The sequence below is a fragment of the Bos indicus x Bos taurus genome, chromosome 3 (genome assembly GCF_003369695.1).
Source record: "Bos indicus x Bos taurus breed Angus x Brahman F1 hybrid chromosome 3, Bos_hybrid_MaternalHap_v2.0, whole genome shotgun sequence".
Taxonomy (NCBI): domain Eukaryota; kingdom Metazoa; phylum Chordata; class Mammalia; order Artiodactyla; family Bovidae; genus Bos; species Bos indicus x Bos taurus.
Window position 1 is genome coordinate 54,796,085 of NC_040078.1, and position 23,405 is coordinate 54,819,489.

At 41.6% G+C, this 23,405-nt stretch overlaps 1 protein-coding gene across 2 annotated transcripts; it reads left to right on the forward strand.

Annotated features, from left to right (window-relative positions):
• Positions 1–3: 3 nt before the first annotated feature.
• LOC113889639 (guanylate-binding protein 4-like) lies at positions 4–21,436 on the forward strand. Of its 2 annotated transcripts, none has more exons than XM_027536612.1 (11): positions 4–108; positions 3,998–4,193; positions 8,337–8,464; positions 10,616–10,725; positions 10,928–11,124; positions 13,147–13,392; positions 14,293–14,573; positions 16,032–16,244; positions 17,454–17,556; positions 17,882–18,075; positions 18,929–21,436. In XM_027536612.1, the coding sequence occupies exons 2-11, from the start codon at positions 4,004–4,006 to the stop codon at positions 19,160–19,162; spliced, it is 1,896 nt and encodes a 631-aa protein (XP_027392413.1). In that variant the 5' UTR covers positions 4–108; positions 3,998–4,003; the 3' UTR covers positions 19,163–21,436. The 2 variants fall into 2 exon arrangements, with proteins under 2 accessions (XP_027392413.1, XP_027392414.1); XM_027536613.1 differs by lacking the exon at positions 4–108 and adding an exon at positions 145–363.
• Positions 21,437–23,405: the final 1,969 nt, after the last annotated feature.

The following is a 23,405-nucleotide window of genomic DNA, read 5'->3' on the forward strand; positions in this document are numbered from 1 at the left end:
TTTCCTCCAGCTTCTGAGCATAAGAGTCCGTTTCCAGAGGGGCCAGAAGCAGGAAGAACCCTAGGAGCCAGCCAGAGCAACTGACTTGACCCCCAGCTGCAGCTCCAGGTAAGTCTGCTCCTAAACTTGACCTTCCAAGCACACTTCGGTTAAATAACAATAAATCTCCCAGCGCAGACCCCACACTGGGGGAGGAGAGGAGCAGATGGAGGCGCGGGGCCAGCGGGTGGCGCCGGCCAGGCGCATTGTTCAGGCAGCTCCGAGTCTCCTTTTGGATCCCAGGCTGCTTTCAGGCTTGTCGCCCGGATGCGCCGCTGCTCCCGGAGCATCTAAGCAGGGCTGCAGCAAAAAGCAGGAGAGCAGGTATGTCTTCTGAGGAAAGGAAGCTGAAGTCATTTTTGAGATTGAAGACGCAAACTCACCCTCACTCCCCAGCCCGCCCTTCGCAGAGGCGATGGGTGCGGTCTCTTCTCCTAGCCCCCTCTTGCCCTCCTCAGGCACATCCTGACTGCACCCCGCTGGGCAGTGGTCAAACAAAAAAGATGGTCCTACACACAGAGCCAATTTAAATCCTAAATGATGGACTCAGGATTATTTTTGTCTTAACATTTGATACTCTGAATACATACAGAACTGTTTTCTTTGGAATAATTCAATCTCACTCTTACTAAAAAAAGCTATTAATAATAACTGTAAGATCTAATCATGTTTGTTGATCATGTATTGTTTTTAATGAGTGGCACATACAGCCTCAGAATAACTTCTGGTACTTGCTGAAAATCTCCAGTGTGGGGTATTCTTGACTATCAGATAATTCTGAACAGTCACCTTTGGAAACTTGTTGGTCATCTTCTGCCTTCTATTAGCACTGTTCTTTTCTATTTGTTTAGTTTCTTTTTATGACTTTTTGTTGTTATATTTATTTATTTATTTATGAGGCCATGCCATGCAGCACGTGGAGATCTTAGTTCCTGGACCAGGGAACCCCTGTCTCTTGCATTGGGAACAGGGAGTCTTAACCACTGGACTGCTGGGAAAGTCCCTCCAAGTGCTTAGTTTTGAAGTTAAAAGCTTCTTGGTTTTGGTCCCTCAGTATACTTTGAGTTAAAATACAAAATCTTTGTAGACTCATTGACTTACACAAAGCTTTATCAATATTTGGTCTAAGAAATAAACTCCACAATTTCTCTTGCTTATAGCTATTCACCTTAAAAATAAAAGGTATTTTACAAGCCAAAGTGAATTTATTCAGAAATAGTCGAGTTATTGCAATTTGGGACAAGCGAGCTATTAAAAAAAAAAAAGCCATAAGGAAGTCCAACAAAGAAAAAGAACATTATAGAGAAAAGTAAGGGGCTGGGAAGTTTGGTTTGGAAAGAAAAGTCAGAGTTCAAGAGTGATGACCAATTCTCATTGACTGAGTTGCTGGGGTAGTCAATTCTTGTAGCAGATGCAGTGTACACCTTTTCCTCTTGAGCGTTGTCATTGGAAACTCTTTCCTTGTTGAAAATTTTTCCCTTGGGGTCCATAATTGACAATTCTTCAGTAACTGACCTCCAGTCTGTAGTTCTGCAACAAGCCCCCTTCTGGCTTGCTGACTCCATTTGAGTGAAGTTCATTTTGGGTGTGGGGGGGTGGGGTTGGGGACACATGAAACCCAGTTGGCTCAGAATCCGCCTGCCAGTGCAGGATATGCAGGAGACACCAGAAACATGGGTTTGATCCCTGGATCAGGATACCTTGGAAGAGAAAATGGCAACAGGCTCCACTATTCTTGCCTGGAGCACACAGCACATACATGATGGGGGAGGGGACACAGGCCTTCAAGTGAGATCTTACTTCCCAGACCAGGGACGGAACCGGCACCCTTGTCAGTGAAAGCACAGAGTCCCAACTACTGTCAGGGAATTCTCCAGGTTTTCCTTGATTAATTTTGACATAACGCAGCAGTAAAAGGTCATGTTTTATTCTCCCATTTCTGCTCCAAATCCACTATAGAAAAAGAAAAGAAATCGTTCTGAAGAAATCTGTTAAATAAATAAATGTTTTTTTCTGATAAAAAAGATTTTAGATACCTTATAATTCTTGGCAATTTGCAGCTTACAGAGCTCACTGACACATTATAACACACTGTCTAATTAAAATAGTACATGAATCAAGAAAAAATTTTTTTCATGATTTAGAGCCTGTTATCAGCTGTACTGTAATGAATCAAGAATTGTTGCTTTACATATAAACCGCTAAGAAAAAAGAAGGTGTTGGAGTTAAGTTCCTTTTTCAAGGCATCAACAGATAATAAGCGCTATAAACCTTCAGGTTTGAACCCTGGCAGCCCGACTCCAGAACCTGTACTTGGACATCCCAGGGCAGCTCTGAACTCCTCCAGCCTGACTCTTCCTACATCACTGCTATTCCCTCTCAGCTATTACCACTGGATCTCCCCAGCCTGATCATCTTCCTCTTGGGCTGTGTCCTCCTACTTTCTTGCAACAGGGAGGGAAGTGTCAGAGCCAATCCTCCACTTTCATTCAGTAATTCCTGTCCCTGTATTCAGACATTCCGTTGTAAAGCAATACTTATATAGAATTTACTATGTACCAGCATAATTTTAAGACTATTGTAAGCATCATGAGATATTTAATCCTCCAAATAACCCTAATGACAGATTGATTTTATGTCTAATGCTGCCATTGTATAGAAGAAAAAACTGAGGCACAAAGAAATTAATCTTCTCCGTCGTCACACAGCCAGTAACATATGGAAACATGTGGATGCTGCTTAGTATTGTTTTTGAGAAAATAAAGGAACAGTCAAAGCCTTCTGACTTCTGTCTGTCTCCTAAGATCATGAAACATCTAGTCATGGTGATGAAATCATTTAGAGTAGAGCCTGGCCCAGATGTGAGACCCTGGCATATCTAGCCAGACTTTATAACACCCAAGTTGCTTGCATCTCTTCCCTATCTGCTTAAATAATAAGAAATACCCTTTAATTTCAGTTAGTAAATTAATTGTTACATGTGCAACTTTGTTAGGTACCTTAAAGATCTGTGCTGTTTTAAGAGAGAGCAGCATCTTTATCTCAACTTCTCTCTCTCACAATCACTCTTCCTCCAGCCTGTCCTACTCCAGTGATTCCTTCATCTGGTCACCAGTCACATTCATTTTTCCTTTGTTGGCAAGGTTTTCCCTGATTAATCTCCATGTAAATTCAAGTCCCATTCCCTGCTCATTTCCTTCTGAGCATTTACCACCCTCTAATATCCATATATGTGGATACTTTATTTCTTCACTTTCTATATTATTTGTCTCCTTTACTAGAATAGAGATCCATGAAGTAAGAATTTGTATCTGTCTTGTTCACTGTTTGATCCTAAGCTCCTAGAACAGTGTCCAGCACATGGAAGGTTCTCAATAAATATTTGTGCAATTAATGAGTGATCAAATCATTCTGGAACTCAAGAAATCATCTCTGGTCCCTCCTCATCCCGTTCATGTCCCATCTGTCTCTACTTACCCTCAAAATGTTAGTGTTCTCAAAGCTCTATCATCAGTGCTTTGTGTTCTCAGTCTGTTCACTGTATGCCTCATGTGGGGAAGGTTGCATTAGGGTTCATTTAAGGATCAATAAGATAATATACATACTGTACCTGTATAGACCTTGGCACACTAAGCTAAATACTTAACTTTTTGAAATATACAAAGCAAAGAGAATTGATATCTAAGTTCCACAAGCAGAAGACTAATGTGCATATGACTTTGGTAACCATGAGGGATGACCTCAGGACCCTGTAGGGTTTTTTTTTTTTTTTTTCATATTTCATTATTTTTTAATTGAAATATAATTTCTTTACAATGTTGTGTTAGTTTCTGCTGTACAACAATATGAATCAGCTATATGTATACATATATCCTCTCCCTCTTGAGCCTCCCTCCTGCCCCCCATCCCACCCCTCTGGGGACCTTGTGTTCTACTGAGTTGTTTCTCTGGGTTACAGCTTCCCATGGCATCTGGATCCACCATAATGGACCCCATCTGTCTGGTAAGAAACCAGAACAATCAGCTGACAGTCAACCCTAGAGCACTAAAGATTCTCGAGCAGATATCTCAGCCTGTGGTGGTGGTGGCCATCGCAGGGCTGTATAGGACCGGAAAATCCTACCTGATGAACCGCCTGGCAGGACGGAACCACGGTGAGTTTTGTTAAGTGTCGTTCAGGACATTTGCTTGAAAGCATGGTAATGCAGGCTGCTGATCCTCCTCCTCTAGGGTCATGTTAAGGAAGAGCCTAACTCCCCCACCCGCGTCATTGAAAAAACTTCTAATTCTCACCACCGAGTTTATAACTTCAAACCCATCCCTCCACAATGTTCACTCTTCTGTCCAGTAATCGAGAGTTCCCAATCCCATCAGAACATCTACCTCTTTCATTCTGATTCCATCCACTGCCATCTTCTCGGGCTCATCTTCAGCAATTACTGCCTTCCTTTCTCCTTCACCACATTTGCCCTAAACCACAGAGTCATTCCAAGCAGCACACAAATATTTTTTAATATGTCTTATTTTTAGAAAACAATAGAAGGGAGCACCGACAGCAAAATCCCCATATCCTATACCTCAACGAGACTACCATGCATTCCTTTTGGTTTAATTTCACAGTAAAACTTTAATAACTATACATATTCTCTTTCTCTAACTAGTCTTTTCTAATATGTGAACTCTAAGGCACATAGATGGGGCTTCCCTAGGGGCTAATATGGTAAAGACTCTGCCTGCAAAGCAGGAGACCTGGTTTCAATCCCTGGGTCAGGAAGATTCCCTGGAGAAGGGAATGGCAGCCCACTCCAGTATTCTTGCCTGGAGAATTCCATGGAGAGAGGAGCCTGGCAGCTACTGGCTACTGTCACTGGGGTTGAAAGAGTCAGGCAGGACTGAGCGACCAACACTTCCAGGTTTCCCAGGTGGTGCCATGGTAAAGAATCTGCCTACCAGCGCAGGAGATGCAGGAGACTCAGGTTTAATCTCTGGGTTGGGAAGATTCTGCGGAGAAGGAAATGGCAAGCCACTCCAGTATTCTTGCCTGGAAAATGCCATGGACAGAGGAGCATGGTGGACTATAGTCCATGGAGTCACAAAGAGTCAGTCAAGACTGAGCACACACATGTAATAACACTTATGGAAGAATACATAAAAATATATATATACATATTAAAAAGTTGATAAGTATGAAGTGATCAACTGTTCAGTTGCTGCCCAGAGTAAGAAATAAAACATCACCAACACCCAAAAGCCCAAATCACACCCTCTTACACCCTCACTGGAGCTCACCAATGTTTTGATTTTCATGGTGCCTTCTTTCATTCTTTGTATTTAAATATTGTTTTACAATCTATGCAACTATATCTTAAAAATAGCTTAAACTTTATAGAGGAAAGTACATTCTGGTATTCATTGGGATCTTGATTCATATTCTCAATAAGAAGTTTATGAGGTTCATCTAGTTTGTCATGGGTGTGTCTGTAAGTACTTTCGCTATTTTGTACTTTTAAACTGACAGAGGATACCACAATTTACTGATCCATTTGTTGTTGATGAACACTGGCATTATTTGCAACTTTTATCTTTGATGAATGGTGCTCTCATGATTATTCTTCATCTATATCCTGGTGTGTGTATATACTAACTTATGTTTTACCTAGAAGTGGAATTGCTGCATCAAGAAGTATTTGTCTTCAGCCTTTCTGGATAACATCAAACAGCCTTTTTAGCTTTATGTTCAGTTTATGTGCTTATTAGCAGCAATTTAGATTTTCCACATTTTCACAAAATTTCAGTAAAAACATTTTTAAACTTTTGTCGATCTGGTGTCTGTATGGTTGCTTGTTATATACCTCACTACTAATAGGTTTGAGCACTTTTTCATATATTTGCCTTTTGCCTTTCCTATTTCAAGAGGGTTTTTTTCTACCAAGTTGCCTGACTTGTTTCTGATTTTTAGGATAATACACTCATGTCCTGTTGGACATTTCTAAGAAGACACACCATTTCTTTCTATTGCCTTCCTCTGTGGCCCAGCAGCTTAGTGCAATTAGGGAATAGAACCTCAGTTCACTAAACTCTAAGGGTCCCTAGGAATATCTCAGTGTCTCACTCAAATTCTCTGTTTTTGCATCTGTCTCTCTCTCTCTTCCCCCATCTCTCTTTGTTCTTCCTTTCTCCCACTCTCATTTTTCCTTTGCAATCTCTTACTGACTTAAAACAAGACATTTTGTCTTTCTTTGAAAGGAAATTGATCACCAATCAGGGGAGGATGCTTTTGCTTGCCAGTGTAAATTAATAAATAGGTCATTTTGGGAGAGATTTAAGATTTCAGAACTCTAAGAAAGAGATACATGCAAGGAGTTTGAGGAACATTCTTTCTTTTCCTACTTGAGATAACATCTGGTAATAAAGAGGTGATTTTCCTACTGAGGAAACCTTTAACCTAGTCATATTTTAGGGCTTCCCTGGTGTCTCAGTTGGTAAAGAATCCACCTGCAATGCGAGAAGCCTGGGTTTGATCCTGGTTTGGGATGATCCCTTGGAGGAGGGCATGGAAACCCACTCTAATATTCTTACCTGGACAATCCCCATGAACAGAGAAGCCTGGAGGGCTACTGCCTGTGGGACCACAGAGTCGGACACAACTGAGCGACTAGGCAGTCATGTTTTAAAACATCTGAATTGTGACTTACCACATGAGTCATATCACAGGAAGAAGAAAGCACAAATTAGCACCCAGTCAGGGTTGACTAGCAGAAGCAAGTCAGTATTTTCTCTCCTGTGGTAATACCGTTGTCTGTTCTTTACATCTCATAACTGACTGTGATGACCTCCACTTATAGCTTGTCTTTTCTCCCTGGAGGATCTGAGAGTTCACATTTCTCTGTATTAATCAGCACACAGTCAAATGCCATCATGATGTAGAAGAGTGAAGATCGTCTCAGATCCTATACCCACTTTGAGCAGAAGACACAAGATACAGCACTGAATGGCCTGAGCCATGTTGAACCATGCTCCCTTAGGTATTGCGTCATATCCATTTCTATTCTCAATTGAAGGGAGCATTGGCATCTGACCAAGGTCAAAATCTTGGACTGTTGGGTGAGATATCTTACCTGCAGCTTCTTAGGCGTGTACCTCACATCCTCTCCCATCTCTGGGCTTAAGCCTTGGGAAAGAAGGGCAAGCAAGTCTTACAGGTCTATTTTGCTTTCCCTTCTGTTATATCTCCGTGTGAGTCAGTAAACAAAGAATTCATCATTTTTGAAGAGGAGAAGAGAAATGAGGAAAATAAGAGGAGGAAGAAGAGGAATAAAACTAACAAAAGCTGATGTATCAATGCAGGTTGTGAAAGGACACAGAGAATCCACTTAGAGGGGACCTGAAGATGTTTATTGGAGGGACGATTACAAGGGCACGAGCTGAGCAAAGGGAACCAATGAAGTAATGCAGAAACACTCAGAGGGTGGCAGGAACAATGTCAAGTAGCTTTGATATCTCCTACAGCATGAAGAGACAAGCAGTGAGTGGATTCCAGATGTGGTAAAGATCAAGGTCTTGTGCTTAGTTGCTCAGTCGTGTCCAACTCTTTGCAATCCCAGGGACTGTGACCCACCAGGCTACTCTGTCCATGGGGATTCTCCAGGCAAGAATACTGGAGTGGGTTGCCATGTCCTTCTCCAGGGGATCTTCCCAACTCAGGGATTGAACCCAGATCTCCCCCATTGTGGGTGGATTCTTTACCATCTGAACCACCAGGGAAGCCCAAGCATTCTGGAGTAGGTAGCCTATCCCTTCGCCAGGAGATCTTCCTGATCCAGGAATCAAACAGGGTCTCCTGCATTGCAGGCCAATTCTTTACCAAAAAGGAGATGTGACAAAATATGGGAACAGAGGCACCGGGACACCATGGTTCATCAGGGTGGAAGCCAGGGAAACAGGTGCCTGCCTTCTAATCTCCTACTGTTACCTCTCACTGGTAAAAGTCCATCAGAAAGTGGAGGATAAGGGAGCTCTTCAGTGTCAGACAAATGTAGAGAGGTTAATAGAGCTAACATTATTTAAGAATGTGACACAGTTTGAGCTATTAATGCTAAGAGATGAATAGGGGACACAAAGTGTTTCTTGAGAAGGTTCTGAATATGTGTAGAGGTTGGATCTTCTGTACTTGTTGAAGTGAAAGCATCCTCCCCACAGGCAGGCACTCACATGCACACAAGTTCACCCAAAGTAACCTGTGGGCGGCCTGGACTATCTGCTCTTACTTTGCATTTCTTCCTCCTCTTTCTGTGCAGGTTTCCGTCTGGGCTCCACAGTGAGGTCTGAAACCAAGGGCATCTGGATGTGGTGTGTGCCCCACCCCTCCAAGGAGAACCACACTCTGGTCCTTCTGGACACTGAGGGTCTGGGTGATGTGGAGAAGGTAAGGCAGGGAATCTTCTTTACTCCTGACACTCCACTTACAAATTCAATTTCTCACCTCAATTCAACTTTTACAGCATATTCCTGTAAACTGCAAATCCAGTTATAAATAATGAGGTTAAATTCTCTTTCCTTGAATTTTCTCTTTAATAAGATCAATACTTTGGTTACTGGGGACACATCTCCTTATTTTTAACACTGGGATGAAAGATGGAAGTTAACAAATATGTATTGGGTTCAAATCTAAGGCTCTGTGTTAAGTGCAACTGTGAGTGAAGTATAACAGAGCTGAGTTGGGGAGATAAAAAATAAGCAGACCCATGAAAAAAAGAGTGAGGCCTTACCCCAGGTTTTAGGTTTGGGAAGAAATCTTAGTGAAAGCTGTAATTCATGCAGTCAATTGGATCTACAGGTTCAGATGTGTAGAGTTAATCAAGCTGGAAGTAGGAATCATGAAAGTAGATTCAGCAAATAAACTATTTTTTAAATCTGCAGAAAAGCTTCCAACATACCAGGAGCATTTTATTCCATGTTTTGGACCTCTGAAGAGGAATTCTTCAGTAAATTCTATAAAAACTTGAGCTAGACTCATGAACTAGAGAATGTAAATGGGATAATATTATATATTTTGTCTTCACAGTGTTACTTGCAATCAAATTTTCTCCTTATTTATATTAATCTGCTTCTAAATTAAAAGTAGTAGCATTGAATCTTTGACTTTCATCACTGCAGAAAAGGATTTAGGGCATGAATTCAGAAATTCTGAGTTTAAAAATCCAGATTTAAAGTATTCAATAATCATCTCAGTGTCAACCCAAGATGGTCTACTAACTCCTGCTAGATTCTAGCTTGCATGACCTTCTTCTTTTTGTCTAATTGTATTTGTTAAGAAACCAAAGCACACCAGACTGCACACTGATAGCAGCAGAACTTGCTGCCCTCCCTACCTGTAGTGTGTCTCAGCAATATATACTCTGTTCCAAAGTCACTCGACTTCTGAATCTCATTTTCAGCCTCATCATCTACGACCACATAGGTAACCACTACTTCAGTCAAATAAAATGAGCATGTAATACGCTTTCTGATCATGCTCTCTGACAACTGAGATTGGTTTCTGTGGGCCCTCCATGTGCATGGTCCCTGTAACTGCACAAGTCCATGTTCGGTCATTTCTTTAAAGCCCAGCTCTTTTTAACCTAATGCCATATTGCTGTCAGACACAATCACGTCTGGCTCTGAAAGCACAGAGTACATTTTCTGGTTCATTTGAAATCATCCCCTTTGTCTTTTACAGTATAGTATTAGGTTTCATGCCTGGCATCTTGGGTGTATTTACATGTTGCCAGATAATCTGCCCCTCCATCTCTCTAAGGAGGGACTGTCATAGGAAACTTTATATCCATATAAGCAGATGTTGTATCCACTGTTTTCTAAATGCACAATGAATAGTTGATGAATTTAATTGAATAACACTAGTTCCTAACATAGCCTATGGTCAAGAAAAGAAGTGCAAAGGAATCATGGCCCATTTATTATTGCATAACTTACGTGTTCCAGGCACTGTACTAAACATTTGACATTAAAAAAAAATAATTCTGTTTATTTATTTATTTTTGACTTCACTAGGTCTTTGTTGTTGTGCGGGCTTTTCTCTAGTTGCAGACAGTGGGGGCCACTCTCTAGCTGCAGTGCTTAGGCTTCTCACCCCTGGGTCTTCTCTTGTTGCAGAGCACAGGCTCTAGGGTGCGTGGGCTTCAGTAGTTCCAGTGCATGGGCTCAGTAGTTGCAGCTCTCAGGCACTAGAGCACAGGCTGAATAGTTTGGTGCTCGGGCTATTCCTCCACAGCATGTGTGATCTTCCCAGTTTAGGGATCTAACCCATGTCTCCTGCATTGGCAGGTGGGTTCTTTACCACTGAGCCATGAGACAAGCCTGATGCACATTTATGATGTCATTCACTTCTGTTAATAGCTAACCACACCAAAGTGCTTAGAGGGATCAGTGTCAACACCAAAAAGGTTTGCGTTTAGCATTGTCTTGAAAATTTATATTACTTGTCTTACTATTTAATCACAATACAACTGTTATAGTAAATGAACAACCATATGGGAGAAGGAGGAGTAGCATCTTCACACTGTAATGTACTTTTTAGGGGGACTCCAAGAATGACTCGTGGATCTTTGCCCTGGCCGTGCTCCTGAGCAGCACCTTTGTCTACAACAGCATGAGCACCATCAACCACCAGGCCCTGGAGCAGCTGCAGTATCCTTCCAGGAACTGAACCAGCACATTTCATTGAGTTTATGGGACTAGCGACTGATACTGTTTCTTCTTTCCCATGATTCCATTCTCATGGCTGACATAGAGGGAAAATGGGGCAAAAGAGAAGGTTGATATAATGTGTTTTGGGGCCAAATCTGGAAATCGTGTTGGAGGGTGCTTCTTATTCCTTAGCTAATCACAGCTATGTGACTGAACTAACAGAGTTAATCAGAACCAAATCATCTCCCAGCTCCAATGAGGAAGAAGGCTCAGCCGAGTTTCTGAGTTTCTTTCCAGACTTCATCTGGACTGTGCGGGATTTCACATTGGAACTGGAGTTAGATGGATACCCCATCACTGAAGATGAGTACCTGGAGAATGCCTTGACATTGATTCCAGGTATCAGAGCAGGGCCAGAGTGTTGGATGGTTCGGTAGGAGGTAGTAGGGCAACAGAGCTCTGACATTCAGCACTTGATGTCAGTCTTGATTTGAGGTTGAGTTGAGGCCATGCTAATGGTGCGTGGTGAATGACAGATGGTGGCTTCAGTCATTATTGTTACTGGGAAAACTCTAGTGACCAGAGCTTAAGCTCACAGAGGAAATGTGGAATCCTATATTAGACCAAATGATTTTAGAGAAATAAATACCATGAAAAAAAAGGCTCACATAAACTTATATTACATAGTAAATCTAAGTGCTTCTCCTTTTCTATTTGAGAAAGATAATCCATCGAACCAGAATCAAAAGGTAAACAAAAGAACAAATTTTCAAAGTACCTTTAACACAGTGCATCTTACCAGCATAGGTAGCTGCATTCTTCATATTGATAGATAGGCTATTTATACACTGCAGAGTTCAGGAAAAAAGCACTTCCATGTCCTTCCAGTAAGACTGTCAGATCCTTTATATGCTCTTCCTCATAATATCACACTCTTCATCCTAGAACCTGACATAGTATATGTCAGCTAATATAATAAGTTAGTCATTCAAATTATTTTAGCAGAGTGGTACCTGGAAGCAATATTCATTTTTGTTCACTTAATCATTTACTTCCCTGGTGGCTCAACTGGTAAAGAATCTGCCTGCAATGCAGGAGACCTGTGTTCAATCCCTGGGTTGGAAAGATCTCCCAGAGAAGAAAATGGCTACCCACTCCAGTATTCTTGCCTGGAGAATTCCATGGACAGAGGAGCCTGGCAAGCTACAGTCCATGAGGTTGCAAAGAGTTGTTCACTTTCAATAACTTGTTCATTCTTTCAATAAATAAGTATTGTTGAACTACTGGTAGATGCCCAGAATCCTTCTATATAATAACCACATCCAGTGTAAAATTATGCAAAGAAGAGATGAGGTCTCCTGGTTTCAGTTCAGTTCAGTTCAGTTCATTTCAGTCGCTCAGTCATGTCCAATTCTTTGTGACCCCATGGACGGCAGCACGTCAGGCTTCCCTGTCCATTACCAACTCTCTGAGCTTGCTCAAACTAATGTCCATCAAGTCGGTGATGCCATCCAACCATGTCATCCTCTGTTGTCCCCTTCTCCTCCTGCCTTTGATCTTTCCCAGCATCAGGGACTTTTCAGATGAGTCCGTTCTTTGCATCAAGTGGCCAGAGTATTGGAGTTTCAGTTTCAGCATCAGTCTTTCCAATGAATATTCAGCATTGATTTTCTTTAGGATGGACAGGTTGGATCTCCTTGCAGTCCAAAGAATTCTCAAGAGTCTTCTCCAAAACCACAGTTCAAAAGTATCAATTCTTTGGTGCTCAGCTTTTTTTATAGTCCAACTCTCACATTCATACGTGACTACTGGAAAAACCATAGCTTAGACTAGATGGACCTTTGTTGGCAAAGTAATGTCTCTGCTTTTCAATATGCTGTCTAGGTTGTCATAACTTTTCTTCCAGTTGGCAAGCGTCTTAAAATTTCATGGCTTCAGTCACCATCTGCAGTGACTTCAGAGCCCCCCAAAATAAAGTCTGTCACTGTTTCCATTGTTTTCCCATCTATTTGCATGAAGTAATGGGACCAGATGCCATGATCTTGGTTTTTTAAATGTTGAGTTTTAAGCCAACTTTTTCCACTCTCTTCTTTCACTTTCATCAAGAGGCTCTTTAGTTCTTCTTCACTTTCTGCTATAAGGATGGTGTCATCTGCATATCTGAGGTTATTGATATTTCTCCCGGCAATCTTGATTCCAGCTTGTGCTTCATCCAGCCCAGCATTTCGCATGATGTACTCTGCATATAAGTTAAATAAGCAGGGTGACAATATACAGCCTTGACGTACTCCTTTCCCAATTTGGAACCAGTCTGCTGTTATTCTTGAGAATGACAAGAGTTATAGTGATGCAAAGGTCCTTGGAACTGAAAGTCCTCAGGCCTCTATTCCTTTCATGATTGCTCTTTTTCCAATTCTGCAGGCAAGGATCCCAAAGTCCAAAATTCCAACATGACCAGAGAGTGTATCAGGAAATTTTTTCCAAAAAGAAAGTGCTTTGTCTTTGACCGGCCTACAAATGACAGAAAGCTATTACTCCGTGTTACAGAACTATCAGATAACCAATTGGATGTGAATTTCCAGAAGCAGTCAAAAGATTTTTGCTCATATATCTTTACCCGTGCAAAACCCAAGACCCTAAGAGGAGGAATCACTGTCACTGGGGGAGGTGAGTCTCCTTCGCTACCTCATGTCTCTCTGTGCTTCAGGGTGTGGTAAACTTGTGATTACACTCTGGATTCTCTTGGTTTCTCTGTAGTTGCGTTTTCTTCTCCATGTGACTTGGAAAATGGATGTTCACACCACTCATGAAAATGCATGTTTATTCATTTAAAGAAGCATATATAAGTGCTTTGCAGTCTACCAAATCTCATGAAACTATTACATTAATGATATAAATTAAAGATAGAAATCTTCATGGTGATGAGATGTCTGAAGGGATAAGTGTTTCGAGTGAGAATGGGCAAGATATTTTGTGAATTTACATGAATCAGGAAATAAATAGTAGTTATGAATCTGTGTGAGTTCATTGAGAGTCTGAGAAACAAATGTAAATACAATCTTATGTACAGGGCTGGCTTCACAGACATGCCACCTGCGCAGTCATGCTGCGATGAGCCCTTCTTGGTTTCATGTTTGTTTTAACTGTCCTGAAATTCTTGATGACATTTCAACAAGACATTTTCATTTACAAATAATGCCCACAAGCTATGTAATGTACTTATATCTATAATAAGTTCTTTTTATTTTATTACAATGGGGAAAGTGATCTAGGAGAATCTTGGGCATATTGTTTGAGATCATTTGTTCGATATTGTAATATGATGAATTTGAGAACCATAAAAGATAGAGTGAATAGTAGACATAGTGATGTTATTATAAACAAGTAGATTCATAGGTCAAAAGGAGAGGGATACAAGAATGAGTAAATAGAATGAGGAGAAGAATAGAGGAAAAGGAAACTTCCACTTCCATAAAATTTTAGTGATTTTTTTAAGGTGCTAATCTCTAAACCTATAAAACAGGTAAGAATTCTCTCTTAATTTAATAAATATTATGTATCTTTCAGGGTTGGGGACTCTGGTGGAGGCCTACGTAGATGCCATCAACAGTGGAGGAGTTCCCTGTTTGGAGAATGCAGTAATAACTCTGGCTGAGCGTGAGAACTCAGCAGCCGTGCAGAAGGCAGCTGATCACTACAGCGAGCAGATGACTCAGCGACTGAACCTTCCCACAGACACGCTCCAGGAGCTGCTGGAGGTGCATGCAGCCTGTGAGAAGGAAGCCATTGCCATCTTCATGGAGCGCTCCTTCAAGGATGACAAGCGGATGTTCCAGAAGAAGCTCGTGGTAATATGTCCTAGAATATATGCTTCCTTATTCCTTTCTTCTGGAATGATATTGAGACTCCCCCTTTTTGACAAAGTGGTCCCTGTGCTTCTTATCATAAAAGGAGTTTAGATTCTAATGAGTGATAGGGCTCTACAGGCTACAGGTCATCACTTTTCTAAAAATTGGGCTTCTTATTTTCTGTTGTGGCAAAACAAATTACTCTGCTCTTAGCAGCTTGGAACAACACACATCGATTAGCTTATCATTCCTCAGGTCAGATCCCACCCAGGGTCTGTGGGTATTCTGCTTGGTATACCATAGCTAAAAATAAGGTTCACATTGACTTGGTATCCACATGGACGTTCTGGGGAACTCCCCTCCGTCTTCAACGCAGCAATGGTGCACTGTTTTCCTCTTCTATTTCTAATCTCTTAGACTACCACTTCTGCTACCAACTAGAGAAGAATAACATGTAAAGTGCAAGTGTGACCAGGAAATATCCACCTGAGTAATCTCCATTTTATAAAGTCAACATGTTCCATGCAATATAGTCTGTACACAGAATAATTGTTCATCATATTCATAAGTCCAGGGACTAGGTAGAGTGTGGACCCTGGGAAAGAGAATTCTTAGAGATCACAATTCTGCTTACCATTAGCACCTTCACTGAAAGTCTGACTTTCAGTCTTGCTTTACCATCATGTTACAAAAATCTCTTACTTCGTATTGAGAAAACAAGCCTGATTGGAATTTATAAGTACAAGCAAAAATTTCTTTTCCTATATTTTCACACACTCAAATTCTCAATGAAATGAGAGTATAAGAAAAGTTGAAAACTCTAATTGGTGTGGTGTTGTTTCACTAAGTCACGTCTCACTCTGAGATCCCATGGATTATAGCCCCCCAGGCACCTTTGTCCACAGAATTTTCCAGGCAAGAATACTGGAGTGAGCTGCCATTTCCTACTTCAGGGGTTCTTCCCAACCCGAGGACTGAACCAGCATCTGTTGCGTGTCCTGCACTGGCATGCGGATTCTTTACCACTGTGTCACCTGGGAAGCCCTGCTCAGTGTATAGTTAATTCATTAGTAGGAACTTGATTTCCTATGTATGTATGTTTTATCGTTACGCAAGTTGGCAGAAGAAGCCCTACTTTCAGTCATGATTGTCTTTTCGTTGTTCATTGGTGATGGATAGATCACTATTAATGCTAATGCTGTTAAAGTAGTACTTTGCTTCTGCCAACCTGTTCATTGCACAGATATTGACATTGAGCCCAGGGAATTTAGGGGACTTCATACAAGTCACACAAAGAGTTGGTCAGAACTGGGACTACAACTGAGGCCTGACTCCATGTCTATTATTCTGAGTCTCATATGCCCTGATGCTGTCAGACTGCTTCTTCCAAGGGAGCACAGCTGGACCATCCTGTCTAACAACTTCTTTCTATTGAATTTTCCCTTATTTCCTTGGCAGGACATCATGGAGAAAACGAAGGACAGTTTCATGATCCAGAATGAAGAGGCTTCTGTCAAATATTATGAGGCTGAGCTTAAGCAGCTTTCAGAATCCTTGATGAAAAGTATTTCAGGAGGCACATTCTTTGTCCCTGGAGGACACAGTCTCTATTTAGAAGCAAGGAACAAGTTTGAACAAGACTATAAACTGGTTCCCAGGAAAGGAGTTAAGGTGAGGAGTAATGGGGTTGGGAAAGAGCAGCAGATTAGAGTCAAAGGGTCTTTGTTGGTTCGTTTGGTTGCCAGATCCTGATTTGCACAGAGGCAGCTGGTCATGAGGAGGCTGACTTGGAACCCCAGGAGGGTTCTGAGTCTAGTGCTGTTTTTCTGATGAGTTGAGTAAGAGTCCAGGAGATCCCAGGTCTGTTGGCTGCCCACTGGTGGGTGAGCCAGGTCCTAGGCCTAGTAACACCCTACTAGAGGAGAGAGCCACGTCCCGGGGATGGGTGCAGGGTCCAGGAGTTCCAGAGCATGTGTTGACAATGGTAGAGCTGTTAGGCTCCTGGATCTGGGGGATTTTGAAGATTCTGTTGGCCTGATATTGGTCCAGGTGGTCTTGAACCCAGCTGATCCCAGGAATGACATGGCCTGCTAGTGAGTGGACTGGCCTTGCAGACTGAGAAACTGAGGTCTTTTGCACCTGGTATCTTTCCCTGATGTGTCCCAGGGTCTCTGGCTGGAGGGTGCTGGGGTTTCAGGTCTTGTGCTTATGTCCTAGTGAATGGGACTGGGTCCCTGGCCCTCTGGTAGACATAGCCATGTCCAGAGGCAGCTGTGGGCTCAGGAGATCTGCTGGTGGATGGAGCTGCATGCATGTCTAGTCCGTTGCTTGGCCTGAGGCCTCCCAGTACTGGCATCTGCAGACCATTGCATTAGGGCAGGGCTGGGTCTTGGGGCTAATAAGATTGGGGGAAGATTCCAAAATGGTGCTCGCCAAAACCACTGTCCAAGTGGTGGAAGGAGCTTCCCAGAATGTCTTCTGCCAGTGTCTATGTCCCCCAGAGAAGCTCCAGTTGCCTCCAGCCAATCTGGGAGACTCTCCAGGGTCAGCAGGTAGGTCTGACCCAGGCTCCTATCAAGTTAGTGTTTATTCTCTGGGTCCTGGGACACGTGAGATTTAGTGTGCACTGTGTAAGGGCTAGACTTTTATTTACCCAGGCCCTCTGGGACTCCTGAAAATCAGCTCCACTGGCCTTCCAAGCAAATGCTCATGGGTGTTTGTAGACATGCACATAATTCTCAGGTCTGTAACCATTTGGGGAGCCTACAAAGGATGGAGAATTTATAGGATACAGTCTGTAGTTTACTGAACAATAATTTCCACAGCAGAACACTACGTCTCTTCTACCTGACAAGTCTTCGCTCCTTGTTGTTTCCTCAGGCGAACCAGGTCCTCCAGAGCTTCCTGCAGTCACAGGCAGGAGTAGAGGAAGCCATCCTGCAGGCAGACCAGGCCCTCACGGATGCGGACAAAGCCATGGCAGGTACAGGGGTGGACTGAGCTCTCAGAGGAGAAGGTGGCTCTTGTGCTGCCGTTTGGCAGGTGTGGGAACAAACACTTCCTGACACCAGAGCTTCCTCTTTTTCCATGGAACCTCTCTGCTACATGTGGAAGTAAACGGGGGAGTTTGGGTTATATGTCCATCCAATCAGTGCTTCTACATCATATGCTGAAGCATGTTGTCTGATGTGGTAGCAGGAACAGTCAGACTCCCTCCCACAATATTAAAGGCACCTTATCTCTGAGCAAAGGAGGTGACAGCTCAACATAAGTCATGTTCTCCCCTCTTTAAAATTCTTGTGAAACAGCTGAGTGTGCCAAGAAGGATGCAGCTGAGAGGGAACAGGAGCTGCTAAGAGAGAAACAGAATGAAGAGAAACAAAAAATGGAGGCACAAGAGAGAAGCTTCAAAGAAAACCTGGCCCAACTGCAAGAGAAGATGGATAGGGAAAGAGAAAACCTTCGGAGAGAGCAGCAAACGATGCTGGAGCACAAGCTGAAGGTAAGTCTAGATGGGCCTGGGCGGCACCTTGGGGAAACCCTAACTCCTCAGGCGTAAAGGGACAGGAATTTGACCTTAAGTCAGCTCCCGGAGGGAAATACAAAAACACAGGAGTCACTGTAACATCAAAGAGATGTGAATCGGTTTATGTCTGTAAGACTCGGCACCTTCTGAAGTGTTAGGGTTTGAATGGGACCAACCAGGCTCCTGGACTGCTGTTCACAGTGATTATAGCATCACATTTGTTCCCAAGTGAATAGGACCTCAGTCTTAGAGTCCTTAGAATTTGGGATACAACCGTCAGAGACCTGAAATAGTTCCATCTGCTCCTGAAAACATCAGATTGTGCGGGTATGAAATACTGGATGCTGAAAGCTGTAAAATTTGCTACATTTGTTTCCATGTCTCCTGATCCATTTTATACACCTAAACTTAAATGCATTCTTTGTCCCAGCCTGGAGTTTGATAGCTAGAGTTCTAAGTGAGTCAGCAGTGCCATCTTGGTGACATGTGTGTGGTCATTCTACCTCAGTGAAACTGACAAATATTTAGAACTCACCTACATGTTCTCCTGAAGTGTATTTATGAGGCTGGAACCTCTCCCTGGGGTAGTTTTCAGACCTGACCTATACCCAACTTCTCTGTACCCAAGAAGATGGTGTTGAAGGAACATGGGAAACTCTAAACCCTGGATGCTCTCCCTTCTGTGTTGCAAATGTTTGCAAATATTAGAATAATATTAAAAAAAAATCTAAAGTGTTAGAGAAGTAGACACACATGCATATCAACTGTAGTAGTTCGACACAAAATGCTGATTTGGGGTATTTTCAAAAAGGGACTCTTCTTTTTACAGATGCAAAAAGAGTTACTCACAGAAGGATTCAAAAAGGAAGCTGAGGCATTAAGTAAAGAGATAAATCAACTAAAAGAAGGTATTCAAACAACTGAAAAGTCCTTCAATATTTCAGATGTCTTTGATATGATGAGCATGGCATTGATTGCAGTACTCCCTGGGGCTTATAAAGTACTTGGTATGGGACTGAAACTTCTCAATGATCGTATGAAAGGGGCTGAGAAACCCTACTAAGTATATTTTGAAAGGCTTCTTATGTTTTAGTAGTGTAACACTACAGTTCATTTTTAAAATATGTATGTCATGATAGTTTTGTTCAAGAGGAGCTTAAAAACTGATTACCAAAGAACTGCTAATGTTATTACAAAAGTGATTACCAGTGCTTGATATGCAAAAAATCCCACACAATTTTGAATGAATTAGTTAATTTTTAAAAAATGGAAACAAGTTGGAAGATAATGACTAATTATAGATAAGTGTTAAGAAAAGCAAGAAACAAATGAGAAGAGGAAGAACAGTCGCAGTCTCTAATAAAGTCTTGGAGATCAACTCTTTAAGTTATAATGAGCCCTTATAAATCAATGAGGAAAGAACAACCAACAGATTTTTAAATGGGCAAAAATATACCAACAGAATAAATATGTTTAACTTTATTGATTATAAATGATGTACAAGGTAAAATTAGGAGGGACATGTGTCACCTCCCAGATGGGCCAGAAAGAAGAGTTTGGAAGAGACACTGGCTGGCAATGGTACCAGGAAATTGGTGGTCTCTGATAAACGCTAGAGAGAGTACAAATTGGTGCAAATATGTGTCAAAGATTTAAATGCAAGTACTGCTGATACAGAAGTCCATGTTTAGCCATTTATCTTACAGATTTTTTACCCAAGTTGCAAATGACATATGTAGCAGTTTATTTGTCACAAAATTGTTGTAATTCCAGAAGACTGGAAACTTCAAAGTCCCTCTGTCACATACTAGTGAGATAAATCCTGAGACACACTTACACAGGAAAACTCTACAGTCACTGAAATGAAAAGGGAAATGCTATTTGTTCTAAGGTGAAAAAATCTCAAGATGCAGAAAGTGTGTATAGTTGTACTACTGATTGAAAAAAATAATGAATATGTGCACATATTATCATCTATCTTGGAAATTAAAAAAGAAATTGGTATCCGTGAGCACAATGAGATAAATATGATAACATGAGAAGATAACTAACTTTGCCTGGCACATTCCTAGGTGACTTTTATACTTTGTAAGAATTCTTACTTCTTGAAACATAAACTAAGTTATTAAAATTAAAAACAGAAGCAGTAATGCACAGATTGGAAAAGAGACTTCTCTTTAAGAATATGCGAAATAACTTCTTAAGGAAGCAGGACTAGTAAAGTGTCTTGAGCTCCTTTGATCTCTTGAACATTTGTGTGAACATTGAGTGTAACACAGGCAAGAACATTTAAACAACCAATCTGCAGTCTGGGGAAGTCCTGCTCTGAAGCAAAGGCCTGGTCCATGGTGAGCAGCTGTGGCAAGTCCTCTGGGCTTGAGGTTCTCTCAGGGCCTGGGTTCCCTCTGGAGTGGGGAGAAGTGGGGCAACAGGAGTGAACCTTGGAACATGCACAGCAAGCAGAGCCATGACCCCTCCCTACGTTATGTCCTCTTCATACAAGGAGGTTGGGATCTGTTCAGTTCTCTGGACATATCACATGTTTTACGCCACACTGACTTCATTGTTAATTCTTATGCCACTTAACAAACTCCTTGCTGTTAATTCAGATAAGAAGGCCTCCTGTACAAAATCACCTTAACATGTTTCATTCTAGATTTGGTCAGTTCACGTTCTATTAATCACCCTATGGGCATTAATTGGAGTCAGCATCTAAACATAAAGAGCACACTTATTATTCGGAAATATTTTAGTGTTAATTACCACTTGGAAAAAATAACTTTTTCCAGTTCCAACTTCCTTGTGTTCTGAATCTTGGTTTCCTACTTGCTCAATAGAATAAAACACCTTTATTGCACCCCAAAACTATATCATTTACCCCTGGTTTCTGTCTAAACCAAGAGGACTAGTAAAATCTCTTATGCAGTCTCATTTCTATGTAAGCATCTCTATTAAGATAATTCATCTGTGTACATCAAACACTCTGTATGACAGATATTATGTAATGTCATTCATTGCTTAATACTCACCTAACAAATGTATGATAATGGATTTCAATACCTATCACCTAGCAGGAAATTTTCTCTTGAAAATAAATATTTCTCTTTTTCAAAGGAAAAGTATTTTCCTGTTGTACATGTGTTATTCTATGATTATAAAAGAATTCAAAATCATTTTAAAAAATTCACTATTCACAGAAAAGTATAAAAGTAATAAGCTACAATCCTAACAATGAGATAGAAATGCTGTTTATAATGGAATACATAATGTTCAAGGCTCTGATGTATTTATTATTGCTGTACAAATGTTTTTATAAAGAGATCAGTTATGTACCTATTATTAATTGATTTATTCACAACGAACATGCCCAAATTTATCTACAGACAGTAACTTTGGTCATCTGGAAAGGGGTGTGAAATGTAGGCAAAAAATTCAATCCTTCATATTATTGGTAAATTAAAAGTCTTAAAGAAATTCCTCTTCTTAATGATGTATAAAGAGGATATTTTTTATATTATTCAATAAACTATACCTAGCCCGTGCCTATCGGAGAAGGCGATGGCACCCCACTCCAGTACTCTTGCCTGGACAATCCCATGGACGGAGGAGCCTGGTAGGCAAAGAGTTGGACATGACTGAGCAACTTCACTTTCACTTTTCACTTTCATGCACTGGAGAAGGAAATCGCAATCCATTCCAGTGTCTTTCCTGGAGAATCCCAGGGACGGCGGAGCCTGGTGGGCTGCCGTCTAAGGGGTTGCACAGAGTTGGACACGACAAGCGACTTAGCAGCAGCAGCAGCACATGCCTATGGGGCTTACCTGGTGGCTCAGAGGTAAAGAAACCGCCTGCAATGCAGGCGCCATGGATTTGATCCCTGGGTCAGGAAGATACCCTGGAGGAGGAAATGGCAAGCCACTCCAGTATTCTTGCCTGCACAATCCCATGAACAGAGGAGCCTGGCAGGTTATGGTCCATGGAGTCGCAGAGTTAGACACAGCTGAGCACACATGCATGACAGTACATGCGTATAGGTAGACTATAATGACTAGAAAGGATAAAATCATGTCATTTATAAATCTAAGCAAATGAGCCCTTTCTATGGCAGTTTTTAGCCAATATAGAGGAGGACTTGGGTGGAAAGCACTTACACGTCCATCTGAACCTGCTGTTTTTCTCTGGAAGGAACTGGATACCCCATGTGCTCTGGGTTCCTTGAGTTTCTATGTCAGAAAACTATACAGCAATGAAGTAACCACCTTTGGCCAACAGAACAATGATGCTGTTTAAAATAGTGAAGAAAGAGCCTGTAATTGGCAATACTTCAGTTGTCACCATAATTGTCAGTTGCCTAAGGAGCTTCTGTTGAAATAAAACTGTGCTTTTGATACGAGGATCCATTTCTCACTGAACATGACAGTCACAGGCTGACAGACTGTGGCATCTACAGCATGACTCTGCTTTCTTAAGGATTGTGAGTTAAGGTTCAGTTGCCACTTCTCTGACCAAAGTCTCTGGAATAAGTTCCACAGCTGGTCCAGTCCCCAAAGACCCTCTGGTGTCACCAGAGGAATGCCCTGAATACCGGAAGTCTGGATGGTCTGGTAAGGGGGGAGAGGGGGCAGTGAGGAGTTCTATTTCCCCATCAAGTCTCTCTGACACACATAACAAGTAATGCAAACAAGAAACAGGCACACCCATTTGTGCCAGGAAGTGATCATGGTTTAGAGAAACGAAGCGGTTAAGAGTGAGGGACTGGACAATTACAGCAGAGTGAAAGGAATCTGCCTGACTCTGATGTTCAGTCCTAAGTGGTTTTCTGATGGAATAAAGTTATACATATCTCAAGACAAAGCTCCAGTTGAAAGGCCTTTTCCATACTTCATAATAATAAACATATGTTAAATTACTGATGGAATCAAAAATCTATACAAGCACTTGTTGAGCAATTCTGTAGGAAGGCAACATCATAATCATTCTTTCAACACAACATTTGGTAGAAGTGAGCTTCCCAATGTTCTACCAACATTGGGAAGAAGTGAGCTACTCTGGACATTTCTACATTCCTTACCCCTTCTCCTCAGACTTGTGTATGGCCTGCCTCACAAAGGTCTCTCATCTGTTGACTGGGTATTACATAGTCCTCACAGGATGTATTTATTAAGGCAATTCTTCAGTGCTACAGATGGGTTGCAGGAACTCATTAGAATTGCAAACAAGAGACTTCTCTTCAAGAATACAAGATATGACTTTTTAAAGAAGCAGGACTGAAAAGACAGTCTCAAGGGGTTTCCTTTGGTCTCCTC

Coding starts and splice junctions, on each gene's coding strand:
- LOC113889639 (XM_027536612.1), top strand. CDS start 4,004: ATGGCATCTGGATCCACCATAATGGACCCCATCTGTCTGGTAAGAAAC. Junction 8,465..10,615: donor GTCTGGGTGATGTGGAGAAG/GTAAGGCAGGGA, acceptor TGTACTTTTTAG/GGGGACTCCAAGAATGACTC. Junction 14,574..16,031: donor TGTTCCAGAAGAAGCTCGTG/GTAATATGTCCT, acceptor TTTCCTTGGCAG/GACATCATGGAGAAAACGAA.